The sequence below is a fragment of the Poecilia reticulata genome, linkage group LG6 (genome assembly GCF_000633615.1).
Source record: "Poecilia reticulata strain Guanapo linkage group LG6, Guppy_female_1.0+MT, whole genome shotgun sequence".
NCBI classification, from domain to species: domain Eukaryota; kingdom Metazoa; phylum Chordata; class Actinopteri; order Cyprinodontiformes; family Poeciliidae; genus Poecilia; species Poecilia reticulata.
The window spans coordinates 27,095,374-27,109,441 of NC_024336.1; the positions used below are offsets into that span (position 1 = coordinate 27,095,374).

A 14,068-nucleotide genomic window follows, 5' to 3' on the forward strand; every position below is an offset into this window, starting at 1 on the left:
GCGTCAGATTTTTGCGGTGGTAGGATGGATGATTCCTCTTTTGTCTTTGGTAAAAAGCCATTTTTCCTGCTAACACTAGTTTGTTTTGGTTCTATCTACCCAGAATTCCCAGTGCTATAGTCCGCTTTCTGCTTTTGAAGCAAGAATAAGCCTGGTTTGTTCATTTCAGCTTTATTCCCCCTTTTGAGGATAAAGATTTTAAATAAAATAAATGTTATTTTTTAGTATGACCGATAAAATATAGTTTTACGGTTGGATTTTAGAGCATGTTCATTTTACCACAGGGGTTCATCTGTGTCCACTTGTCCTGTCATTATTTTTACCCTTCAATGCTAATTATGTAAGCTCTCTTATGCCAAAAAATATTCCAGCTACTCTTCTGTGTTGCGGTTGTTCAAATGGTTTCTGGAAGCTTTACAGACATCTCTGCAAAAACACAAAATCTTACCAAGTAATTTTGGTCTAGTTTCTAGACCAGGGGTGCCCAAAGTTGATCCTTGAAGGCCGGCATCTTGCATGTTTTAGTTTTCTCCCTGGTGGTAGTAACAACCTTTTCAGCATATCAATGTTCTGTTTTGAATCCAGGTGCGTTAAACCAGGGAGGGAACTAAAACATGCTGGATGCCGGCCCTCGAGGAACGACTTTGGCCACCCCTGTTCTAGAGCAAATATCTCAGTACCCTTGAAATAAGACAACTTAAAAGTAACTTCTGCAAGATATACGAACTCGTTTTAAGTCAATAATGTCTTTATTTGGTTGAAAACGTTCTAGTTCCACTGGCAGATTATTTACAAGACCATTTTCCCATGTTATAGGTGAAATAATCTACCAATGAAGCTAGTACTTTTTAAAATCAATATTAGTTAATTGTTTGCTTAAAACAAGCTCCAATATCTTGCTAAAAAGTTACTTATAAGTTAGTTTTGTCTTATTACAAGTGTACTAAGATATTTGCAGTAGAAACGCAAAAAGTACTTGTTAAGATTTAGTATTTTTACAGTGGTTCTAGTGTTTAACAGCAGTCCTCTGTTAGATTAGATACACAGAAAGTCAGTACATTACACTGAATCTTGCAGGCAGTGTGTTTGGTTGAAGTTTGATGATTCACCATTCTGTCCTTATCAGCATTAGACCCCCTTCAGGGCCGTGACTAAAATGTGTCATCACTAGCATCATGTTTGTAATGCTGCATGAAGCAGCAGCTGGGCATGGTTAATAGATGTGTCAAATGAAGTGAGTGGGGCACACTGCAGATGATATTTGTGGCTGTAATTAGATGTTCTAATTTCTGATTAAGATCCCTCCACCCTCAGCGCTTCAGAAATCATTCTGTTCGCAACGCTGGTTTAGGAAATAATTCAGGTAAACGCGTCACCTGAGAGGAAGAAAATGTATGGCTGCTGAAGGGCACTCAGACATGTTGGCCTGTAAATCATGTTGCCCCAAGCAGCCGTCATCTGAGTCATCGTGGTTTTTTGAAGGGCAAAAGGATCTGATATTTTGCCTAGTTCAGATAAATTTGACTGACTGCAGCTTTGGAGTTGTGTGTATTTATAGAAGCTGTCTTGAATGAATGGCTTATCCATTTGGTTGTGACAACAGATGTCCTAATGAGATGGAAACACTGCGTTACTGGAGTGTTGATGCATGGGGTCTAAACTTTGCTCTTTTTGTTACTTGTTTATGCAGCATGGCTTAGTTGTTATTGTTTAGCAGAACGTGGTCCAGACCATCAGTTTGAATTAGGGATGCATGATATTATCGGCGCGGTATCGGTATTGGTATCGGCTGATATTAGCTGTAAAATTTAATATCAGGCATCAGATATTCACCGATATAAAAGGCATTGTTTTTACAAGACAAACCAGTGACAATGATGTCTGCAGCACAGCTCAACATCATAAGAAACTGTTAAGTATTAATGCACGACTGATGTGCTTTTCACTTGTTGCTTGTGAACAGATTGAGTTTAGTTTTGTGAAGCTCTACAAATCTGCATTGTGTCGTCATTGTCTTAGAGCGAGTAGATGTCATGAATAAATTTGACATTAAACATAATACAAGTTGAATAATCATTTTCAGCTTCCTTTTTAGCATTTGCATTTGGTAGCAGGATAAACTGACAAAGAAAATGCCGTATTTTAATTCCACAGAGAAAGTAATATAGTTTAAATGAGTAGGTACGGGAAACAAATGCTGGTATTTATGTCAGAGTTTTAGTAAATCGGATATCGACTAAAAATTCAATATCTTGCATCCCTACTTTGAATTATTAACTGTTGTTATTGTCTAGATCAGTGTTTCTCAACCTTTTTCGGGCCAGCGCCCCCCTAGCCCTAATCCAGGTCCCTCACCGCCCCCCACCAAAGAATTTGTAGGCTACTTGCACTGACAATTATTTTATTATTAATGTTACTATCATTATTGTAGATGTTTTGAATCGGCGCACCGATTATGTTTTCCCGTACACTTCAGCGCGCCTTACGCTCCTTCACCTCGCTCACTTAACGGGGTAAATGTAGCGAGTTTTGCCCTAAACGTATCGGCGTCTGGAGGAGGGGGTTGGGGAGAGGCGAGCGCATGTTTCTACGCTCCTTCGTGGGGGGGCGCCGATTTATGGTTTCGCATCCACCTGAATAATGTGTAGTTGCGCTCCTGCCCATGACATTTCAACAGTATTATTTTACCTTTTATCTGGAAATAGTGTCTGTTTATTCTTGCCATACAGTCTCTGTATTAATTATGGCTCGAAAGGTCTTGCCATACCAGTTTATTCCTCCGTATTTACTTTAGTTTCTTAGTTTATTCTTGCATTTTGTTCTTCAATCATTTCCATTTAGTTTCCTTTGATTATTATTATCCTCTCTTGGTTTACTGCTATGTCCACTTTACTTTCTTTCCTGTTGCTAGATTTATTTTATCGTTTATTGACCATCAGTAATTTTCACTCATCACCTGCTGCGCCTCCTAATCGTCATGTGTTTCACATCATGTGTTGATTTTTCACTGTTCAGCGTCGGATTCTCTGTTTTAATGCCATAATTCACATCTAGTTCTTCGCTCCGTTTTGCCCGCTTCTCGTGTTTCAGAGTTTTGCGCAATGTGCGCGGAGTTTTTTTTTTTTTTTTTAACTTCCTAAGGTGCAGGGCGGTCGGGAAACATTGATGGGGGAAAGGCAGACTGACATAAACCTTTTAAAACAATGGAAACAATTTCTGCATTCTGATTATTGAAATTTAAAAGTGCTGTGTTGTTCTATCACCCCCGTTTCATACCGGACCACTTACAGCACCGTGTTAACGCTATAAAATGAACGCTCTCTATCGCGGTATCAACCGTGGAGGGATTTCTTTATTTAAATGGGTTCATTTTTCAGGGGGATACAAAGTCGTGATTTTAGTAATTACATGTTTATAAGAGCGATTTTCTGTTGTCCTTCCATGTTAGCGGGCAGCTTTCAAACGGAAATAAAACACTTTTTAGTATAAATTGCTGCTTTGACATGATCACAGAACTGCCAAAACATGTAGCCTACATAAATACCAGACAAAGTGAATCACAGCAGCGTCATCAGCCGGTGTAAAGCTGAACTGATGCGGAGCGGAGCTGCGCCATGAAGCTACAAACACTGAAGAGAAGAAGAGCTGCCATCGATACAGCTGCAGCCATGATTTAATGTTACACAATACAGTTTTACCAAGTTGCTCAAAGTCTAAACTGGTATTGTTKTGGATTTAAGGTGTAAAGTTTACCTTCGACCAAACGCCCCCCAAAGGCATCCCAGCGCCCCCCTTTTGTAAAAATGTCCGCCAGCGCCCCCTGCCGGCCTCTTAACGCCCCCTGGGGGGCGGTACCGCCCACGTTGAGAACCGCTGGTCTAGATAGAGGATGCAAGAAAACAACTCCAGATAATGTTGGACAATTGGTTTTCGCTGAAATTCAACTTGTCGATTCTAATTTTTGGGAGACATTTACGTCACATATACTTACTTACTTTAGCGCACAAATTGGGAGCATTTTGTTATTCCTTCATTTCCTGTTGATGCTTAAAAAGTGTTAGGTTTTCTTTTTTTTTTTTTTTTTTGCTGCATAGAGAATAAACAGAGCTGCCCCTCCTACATCTGTTGTTGTTTACTGCCGGTCAGCTGGATGAATGAAGCCTACTGTAATTTTTCCATGCTTGCTTTATGCTTTTATTTTTACTTGTGTCTATGCATCAATATTAAATAACAATAAACCAATAAATGTCATAGATAACCATGTTAATGTAATAAACGTGCTACAAGGATTTAGCCACAGAACCAATTGGTAATGAAAATGAAAGAAATTAGATTATGTCATATATAAGTGTGGAAAATTCTGTGCATGCTATATAGCTGTGATATTTTTACTCGATTATCAAAGACAATCTCATATTGACCAGTGTGTTTTTAGGTTTAAAACCTTTTTTTAAAGTTTGTGTAGATAGTTCAGACCTTATGGAAAAAAGGAAGTTTGTGTTGAACTGTAAAAGTGTTATTGGTGCATCTCAAGACAAGGTTTCCACGCATCCATTGAAAATCTTAGCTACAATTAAGACCTTAAAATGTCTTAAATTCAATTAGAAATGTGAGTTGGCCTTAAATATATTAATGACAGGTCTTAAATTTTGTGGCGGCAGACTGTTTTATGTTGTATATTCTATGTAGTGTATATTTCTAATTGGATACTGCTAACTAGCTGCTAAATACCTTTGCTAGCTAGCTTTTTGCGTCTATCTTGGGTAAGTGAAAATTTATTGCCAGTTTGTCTCCCGTATGATGCTACATTTGTTCTGTGCAAAAAATCTTGGCACTAACATTTACAAAATAGGCAGTCTCCTTTTGTACACTTCGGTTGTTATACAGGCCTTAAATCCAATTTATAATGGTCTTAAATTTCAGTTGGTGAAACCTGCAGAACCCCTGCAAGACAAAGGCAAATGTCTCTGTAATTAAAATGAGTGGAAAATTGTAAAAAGTGGATAAAATGGTTTGTGTGTTGATGGTTTTTGGTGTGGATACTTTAGCCAGCAGATGGGTTTTATGACTTTTGTGTGCAGAAAGTACTGGGAATCGTCCAGTAGTTGGCTGCTACTACACATTTCAATCTTCATTGCTATTTATTGTGTGTATGTCTGTCATTAATAAATAAGTGTGCACAATTTTACTTCTGCTCACTAAATTTATGCCTCATTGGCTCAATTGGGGAAAAACTATTTTTACAAGTAGTTTTGTCTGCTAAGCTTTTGTTGTTGTTGTAGTTTTAAAATGGCTGCTCTCTGGGAGTAAATATTGTTAATATTTGCAGTTGACAATGGTTTTGATGAAAATAAGGATTGGTATGCTGTTTTTCTTTACCTTTTCTACGTAATTTGCATTTTAGAAAAAGTGTTTGATCTGTACTTTGGCTGCCTTTAAAGGATTACCAAGCGAAGACTTTCCCTCTATGTTTTCTGCACAGTATTGTGTACAAATTGCCATTCTGGCTACGGCTCCTGCAAATACAGAGGGTTTGCATGTATAAACCAAGTACATCATAAATCTTTGTGTGCATGGGGTGTGAAATTATCAGGGTACGGGCTTTCATCAGTCACATTTCAACATGAACCACCTTTTTATAATGGAACAGAAACATCCTTTATCATTTCTGTTGTTCTTTGGCTCAGTTGTCCTCATTTCCATCACTGTGATGAAGAGGAGGAGGCGGGGAGCAGGTCGGTGCCTCAGCTTATCTCCACATTCCTGCTCTCTTGTGTGGGGCACTGATAACTTCCTCTGCGCTGATTGAGTTCAGGAGCTGATTTCCTGCTTCATGCGCTCAGTTCTCACAGAGGCTCTGCTGCTCAGGATCTCCGACTCCAGAGTCTGGAAATAGACATTGGTCACTCTGAGCGCTGAATATTAGACCTGGAATTTAATTTCTGAAAAACACAATTTGCACAGAGTATTGTGGGCTTTATTTGCCGTGGTTTGCAGTAAAATGCACTTTGGGTTTGGCTCCAAATAGCTGACAGACTGAGTAAGCAGTCATATAATGGATATAAACCAGGGAGCTGCAGCCTCTTTAGAAGTTCGAGAGCTGAATATAAACTCCAGCTTTTAGGAACACCTGCTCTTTGTAGCTGCTCCAGGAATACTTCATCCAAAAGTTGTCTTTAAACAAAATCACAGATTCATTTAACAAAAGATAACTAGTTTTATGTGGTATGTTATGAAATTTCAAATAGTCAGTTATTTCAGTGAGCTTCCAAGTTAGACTTTGCCAATCATTATTTTTTTGTAATGATTTGTAGTCGGTGTAAAAATATTCCAACTGTATATGATTGTTTTTTAATTCCTGTCCAATGGATCCCAATGTTTAACACACAGTAAATACAAAATGCTGAATTTTCATTAGTAGAATGAAGGTTTATGTTTTAAAGAACCTGTTTAGCATTTAATAATCCAGCTCAGATTTCAAACTTTCTGATTCTTTTGGATCTTTGAAATAGAAATTTGGATTATTGAAATAATCATCAACTAATTTAGTATTAGATTAAGTATTGAGACATTAAAAAAGGCACTTTGCTAAAAGTACAACAAAGTCAGAACAGAAATTAAGCCAAAACTGTAAAAAAAAAAAAAAATAAACATTTCGTATTTAATATTAAAAAAATCCCCTATTTTTCTGTAAATATGTTCTATCCAGAGCTCCTCTTGTGGCACAGTTTTAGCTTCACCTGGTTCAAACTCTTAAATTTTTTTTATAAAAATCACCTTTTGCAGTGTGATTATTAATTGGTTAATTGAAAAAATAGTCAATAAATCAGACTTTAACTATACTGACGTAAAGTCAAACAGAAAGGACTGAGTTTTTCACATGTTGTTAAAACATGCAGATGTTTGCTACAAATGATCAAGCTCTATTGCTGCATCTTAGGCAATAAAAGTTTTATTTTCTAACTTAAAGGGAAATTATTTGCATATTTCAATGCATTTCTAATAATGTATATAAAAAAATTAGGTGGTTAAATGAAATATTTACAGAATGTGGCAATTTTTTTAACCAACAATAATCGATTAGTAAAGTAATAATTAGTTGCAGCCCTGCATGCTTGTCCTCTCTCTCACCCAGAAACCATTTCATAACTACACAGTAACCCAGCTCTCTTCCTTGGTAGTACGGATGTGGGGTATGCAAATGATGCCGTTTCAGCAGTCTTTAGGAACAGTCTCATAAATGTCAGTTTTTTATAAGGAGCGATCCGTCAATGACGGGCGGCGCTTGAGGTTTAAGTGCACGAGGTTTAGCCGAGTGTGTTTCAGAATAAGCCACCCTGGGTTTTATGTGGCTAACCTTCAGTTCATGTCACCCACTGCGATAAAGTGCACAATAACTGTTGCCTGTTTGAACTCTATACCATAATACCAGTATGGTGAAATCGCTCTGGCTTCATCTACTTTTTCAGCAATGCCTGTGCTGAACTCTTTTATTATAACGCTCGTATCTTGTGTTTTTCATAAGAAGTACTAGAGTTCAAGAATGATTGCAAGTGCTGCAAAAGCTCAAATTTGCCTCAGGATGAATTCTTCTGTCTGTTCAATCATGCAGGATGCTCTTACAAAGAAAACATGCAAGCATTAGTATTGTAAACCAACTCCTGTTCAGACACAAAGGAAAACAGATAATCCAGAAGTGTTGTGCCACAATGTCCTCTAAACGCCGAATGTAAGTAAATCTCAAACGGCTGAAGCCTTGTAAGTTGACCTTGTGACGCCAAATCCTGCTGAGCCGGACCGTAAAGAAGCTCCATCTTTCTGCGCTGCAGCTTTCCAGTGAACAGATCCAAAATGCTCTGTGTAATCCTGAAAGCTTTCTCTTACCGATGCAACGTTGAATGACGTGTTTATAAAAATCAGCTGATAAAAAAACAGATTTTTGAAAACTCAGCCAGTGTCGGAGGTCATGCACACCAGAGCAACAAGGTTGGGCAAAGACCTGCATGGTGTGCACTGCATGTTAGTTTAAACAAGATCTGTTATATTTGACTTGATTTAGATCTTTGGTTACACTTTACAATAAGATGGCTTCTATAGTTTGTAGATATGTTATGAAATCATCTATAAACACCCTTATAAGTGGGCCTGTCGCAATAAGAAATAAATCAGTTAATTAGATGATAAATTAAAACAGGTTCATTAATTTCTATTTGCATGATTTATTGCTTTTCTCTTTCTACCTGAAACCTGAAGACGCCAAACTCAACTAGCCCTGTTTTGAAGTACAGTTTTGTTTACAGAGACTTTATAGTTCATTTTATCTGTTATTTCTGTTGTTTTGTTTATTTATTTTGGATATTTAAAATGTCTTCCAGTTCCAGTGTTAAAATTGTCATTTGAGGAGTTTTTGTGGTTTTTGTATACATCTTAAATGCATATATTTTGTACAGTTTTATCTTAATTACTGCTCCAAATATGTTCTTTACTTTAGAAAATGGCCCTTTTGAGTTTGCATACTCTAGTTAGCAATTAATAAATTAGTTGACGAATACTTCAATATTTTCAATATTCAATAAATCACGATTAGCCCCATTTATTGTTTCAGTCCAACAAAATAAAGTAAATGAACTTTAGGTGTAAAAATGCTCTTAGGGAACATGAAGAACAAACGGCATCAATGAGTTAAGTTATTGAGAAGTCTAAAACAGCATTAGGTTATAAAACAAAACCTTAAATGCCTCACGGCGTTCTGCTCCATCCACCATCATCAGCAGGAACAAGGAAGCCTGTCAGAGTAATGGAAAGATGGATGGAGCTAAAACTAAGGATGAAACTGGAAGAAAACTTGCTGCAAAGACTTGAGACTGGTTCGATACCAGCAGGACCAAATAACGTAAACACAGCCAGAGCTGCAGGAAAAGCTTCACATGAACGCTTTCGTGTTAAAAGGATTCAGTCACAGTTCAGAATCTGTGGTAAGATGTTGAAGCTCTCTGTCCCAGATATCTGACTAAACTATTAGTCATTGGACAAAAAAGTTTAATCGGCGGCTGTAGAATGTCCAGAAATATTTAAGTGTTTTTTTTTTTTTTCCAGATGGAAAATTTTTATGTTCAACACAAAGTATATATATTTTTTTAATGTTCAACAAGTTTTACTGAAAATCAGACCTGGATTCATCCAAATCTGCATTTCATTAATTTTATAAAACTAATAAAACCTCAATACAGCAAAAGTTGTCAAATAAATGCTGAACCAAATCTTGTTTTTGTTTCTAAGAATAGACGAGAACAATTTTATTTAAAAAAATATTTTGTGGCCATAGTACACTTCACACATGACAGTTTTGGCCCAGTAGACAAAAAGTTGCCAATCGCACTTTTTAGATTTCTACTTCTATAAAAACATGACATTTTCCTTCATATGGGTCTATCACACAAGATCCCAAGTAAATGTGTTGAAGTTTAGTGTTTAGGTGACAAACTGTGGAAGCTTTGAAAGGAAGTGTAATTGATGTTTCTCACTTTGACTTTCCACGTTGCTCTATAGTTTAATTGTGCTTTCCTCTTGCAAACTAAATCAGTTTTTTATATAACTTTAGAGGTACATCACAAATTAATGTTATGTTTTTTCTTTTAACTCATTAAAACTGTTATCTTCGTCAATTACTCGGACATGTCATTCAGATTTAGCTCCAGTTTCGTTCATCCAACTAGTTGATCTGTCATCTGAATCAGTTGCTGCAGTACTTTTTCAAGAGGTTGCTCTTTCTAACTGAATCTTGATGACTTGCAGTATTTTTTTTTTTTTTTTTTTTTTTGCAACAGTTGGTACGAGCAGGTACCAACTTTTATTTCTTTTGAAAGTAAAATGATCTGTGGTTAAACACAATCTGCCAGTGATGCTAAAATAAGTTTAAAAACGTTTCAGACGACTCCTCCTTAGCATGGTTCTGGTCCGTTTGCCGTGTTGTGGGGAGGCTTTCTTTATATAACCCTTTATTTACAATGAGTCAGGCATTTAAGGTCAGATTAAGTGATGGGTTTTACTTTTATTTAGCTTTAGTCGGAAAGTGATTTATTTATGAACAGCTTCTGTTTACTGACCATAAAGCTGTGCATCTTTTGCAAAGTGTCACTTACAATATTCCCTTAATTCATGCATGTGTTGCAGCACAAATGAGGAGGAGGAGGATAGTGATAACTACACATTTTGAGCCACATGGTGGATCGGTTTGGCCCGGCAGCGTGAGGGTTAAGTCCGATACAGCAGTTTACACTGCGGATGGATTTTCGCTAGTACAGAGGAGTCCCAGGCTGTAGCGGAACTGCAGATCCCTCACAGATTGTTGCCAAGCTGGAGGGGATTTTTGATCCCTTGAGCGTGGAAGAGCTGAGTTTGAGGGAGCAAAGCGTTTGCGGGAGAGATGCCGGGTAAGAACGCAGACCCGCGCGGGACGCAGGAACTGTCGGGGAGTCGCTGTTGGGTGTGTTTCATAACCTCTCACCTGTGCTCGTAAATCCATCCTGTGGCTTTTTTTTTTTTTTTTTTTTTGAGCTAAGGAAGGTGGGGGTCAGTCCCTCCCAGCACTGATTGGTGCGGTCATGCGCTGCTGCTGATGTGCGTCTGCTGGAATCTCCTGCTGGATTTACAAAAGGAGTAGCTAGATGCTGAGGACACTTTTGTCTGTTGTTTGTAATGACCCGAACGTAAGTACCCCCTTGTCTTCCGCATGCAACGCCTTAGTATGAAGTCGAAGATGACGACTCGCCTACGTCATTATAGCTTTCACTGTTTTTAGTGACTCACAGTGTACTTTCACGTCAGCCTGATTTCTTTGTCTTGACCTTGGTACAGACATTGCTGCGTCCTCGTGTAGAACCGCAGTACAGTGTCTTTCCATGATGTTGCATGTGCAGAGTGTCACTTTTATCTCAGGGGACCCCCCCCACCACCCCACTGTGACTAGTGGGAAGGTATGAGCCCTCATTAGCATTTGGCTGCGTTCTCAGACAGAAGCAGGAGAGTTTCAGCAGTTGTCAGCACTTTGCAGCACATCGATTTCACTTTCTGAAGTGATCAATCATCTTATTTTCTTTTATTGCCTCACTGCCAGCAGCCGTGCTGGAGCGTAGTCCTGTTGTCATCCGTCTCTGGTCGCAGTGGAAGTTGAAAAGGGTTGAGGGAAAAAGTTGTTTTGACTGAGCAATTTGTTTATTACCTCTGTAGTCATTTGCATCATGCCCGTTGCTGGTTAGCACATACATTTTGATTGTCATATGAATATTTTTCTGTAATATTAACCATGTTTTGGTATGAACATCATCTGCACTGGGACTCTAGATATTTTCTGAGCAGCTCTTGCCTCCGTTTGTCTCGTCAAAGTCTTGCAGAGAAATTCAAGAAATGGGGCCTGGCGATACAGTGAATGTATTTCCTTTGCCATATTGCATCATTTGTTTCAGTCAGGCCGTTGCTATTCCATACAACGAGATCTTATTAAATGTTCTGCAGTGTTCATGCTGCAAGTTTGCCTTAAATCACTCTGTTGCTGCATCACAATGGCAGAATTAATGAGAGCTATTTTTAGCCTGTCCGTTCCCAGAGCGCTGTGAATTGAATAAGACTCAGCCGTACCTCTAAACCATACTACAGCAAAAAGAAAAAAGAATGTAATCTTTGTCAGAGCATTCAGCAGCCCACCAAATTGCCTCCCACCCCTCGGTAGATGAAATGTTATTTAGTTTTTTTTCCCTAAGTGAGTTGAGGGAGACTGCGCTCTGTAATTTTAATGAGACTTTTAACCGAATGCAGGATTAAAAAGCATCGTTTTTTTATCTGCTGTGCTGGACTGGTGCTGTGATGACAAAGCGGTGATCTTCACGGTTGTTTGCATTAACATTCACCTGTATCAGACAAAGTCTTACAGTTGATTTGACAGTGTGAGAAGTTATGCTTTTCAGGAGAATATAATTAACCATCGTCTGATTTTGAGCTGCTCTTAAAGTTTCTGTCATCATAACAGCTCCAGTAATTGGAGGCATTTTCTTATGTCTGCACTCTAACAGAGTTTATACGCAGTAAACAGATACAGGTTCAAGTCAATGTTGATTTCTCTTGAAGAAATGTAATTAGCAGCCTTCAGGATGCATGTTTATTGCTTTCCTCCCATGAGAGGTCATTAAATATGCATTTGTATATGCATATTTATGCTAAGGACATGCTGCTGTGTGAAAATGGTTGTTTTAAAGTTTCATTATCATTTAAAGAGAGACACAAATGTGACATTTAAGCCAGTTTTAACACATTATTCTGGTGATTAGTCCAACTAGAGTGGCTAGCTTTGCTAAAACAAAGCTTTGAGCTGCTTTTGTTTATGTTTCACCTTCTTATTATCTCCTCACAGTGTGTCTCTCTGCAGCCTGAACATTATGCAGATCCGTGTTTCCTTTAATTTATGCACCTCTCTGATTCTGAAAGTGACTAACTTTGATTCAGTAACCCTCACTACTTCCTCACCAAAGAGTGTCTAAAATCAAGCCCTTAAAATAAATCCATTAGAAAAATGCAAGTAATGTCATTTTTTAAATTTTGTTATGTCAGGACTATTTTATCTCGTATTCTATGTAGTTTAGTTTTTTTGTGGGGCTACCAGCGCTAACTTGCTCCCAATATCCTAGGCAGCTAGATTTTTATATCCATCACTGATATGAGTAAATCTACTGCCAGTTGGCAGGACAATGCTTGTTTTTGCCACTGGATGCTTCAGTCATCCTGTTTGAAAAAGATGATCTATAGAAGGAGAATTACATTTTCTTTTTATATTTCTTAAATTTGATTAATAATTGTCTTAAAAAGTCTTAAATTTGAGTTGGTGAAGCATGCAGAAACCATGCATGGGGTTCACTGTACTTTGGTAGAGGTGCAAAATAAATTTCTCTTGTATTATCTTTGACATAAATGCATATTGGGTAGCTGTTTTCAACTACCTGATGTTTCTGTAATACATTTGCCAATGCTGTTGGTAAGAGCACAAGAGAAGCTAATTCATATGTTTGCAGCTGCTTCTCTTGCTCCAGCAAAACCGAGTTTATTCTTGGCTGCGTACGACATGACGAAGAGTTGTTTTTTTTCTTCTGGTTTTTGATGGTTTGTTTTGTCGCACGGGTCTTGGAAGATTTGAATCCAACATTCTTTCATGCAGACAACAGTGTCTGCTACAAGATATGCTGATGCTGTTTGGTATGTTTGATTTATAACCCAATGAAATGGCAATGAAAGTAGGGGGAACTACCATCATGCATTGTTCAGGACAACAGTTGGTTGCCTGAACAGTACACCCATTTTACACCATAGGTATAAAATGGTAGGCCAGGAGTGCCCAAAGTCAGTCCTGGAGGGCCGGCATCCTGCACGTTTTAGTTCTCTCCCTCAACGTTTTCAGCATGTCGATGTTCTTTTGAAACCTTCTAATGAGCCATCATTGGATCCAGGTGCATTAAATCAGGGAGAGAACTAAAACATGCAGGATGCCGGCCCTCCAGGACCGACTTTGGGTTCCACTGTGGTAGACGGACATTATCTATGATGTTTTAGAAAACAGTTTGTTTTCATAGGCCGGAACCACTGTGGTAGACAGACATTATCTGTGATGTTTTAGAAAACTCCCAGCTTGTGGGTCAAGACATGTGATTCTGCTGCCCTCCCAAATGTTCTTTGGTTTCATGCATAGAAAAGGAAGAAGTTACTTTATCAAAACAATTCCCAGATGTAATAAAATACAATTTAATGTCACTGTATGCTTATAAAATTACAATAAATTACATGTTGGTTTAATGTTTTCCTTGGCTTCAATAAGTATGTAAACAAAACCAAGTTATTGCATGTTGCTTGTTTTCTTTATATCTTTTTCTGTTATTTTATTAAGCATCTTTGCTAATTGTTTTGCCATAGGAAAAGGCTTTTGTCTTTGTCATCCATGATCACCATCACAATTTACTTTTTTAAGTTTTGGTTTTTGTCATTTGACCCAACACAGTCCCTCTTGACCAGTTCGTTCCTCCATCCT

At 38.0% G+C, this 14,068-nt stretch overlaps 1 protein-coding gene across 10 annotated transcripts in view; it reads left to right on the forward strand.

Moving 5' to 3' along the window:
- Positions 1 to 14,068, forward strand: part of tjp1b (tight junction protein 1b) — a 105,756-nt gene that overhangs the window by 59,763 nt on the left and 31,925 nt on the right. Inside the window, exon 1 of one of the 10 annotated variants that reach the window (XM_017305201.1) lies at positions 10,653 to 10,709. The exons of the other annotated variants lie outside the window; for them this stretch is intronic. Within the exon in view, the coding sequence (XP_017160690.1) occupies positions 10,668 to 10,709 (42 nt within the window). The 5' untranslated portion in view covers positions 10,653 to 10,667. Of the gene's footprint in view, positions 1 to 10,652; positions 10,710 to 14,068 lie in introns of those variants that run through there. 10 annotated transcript variants of the gene reach the window in all.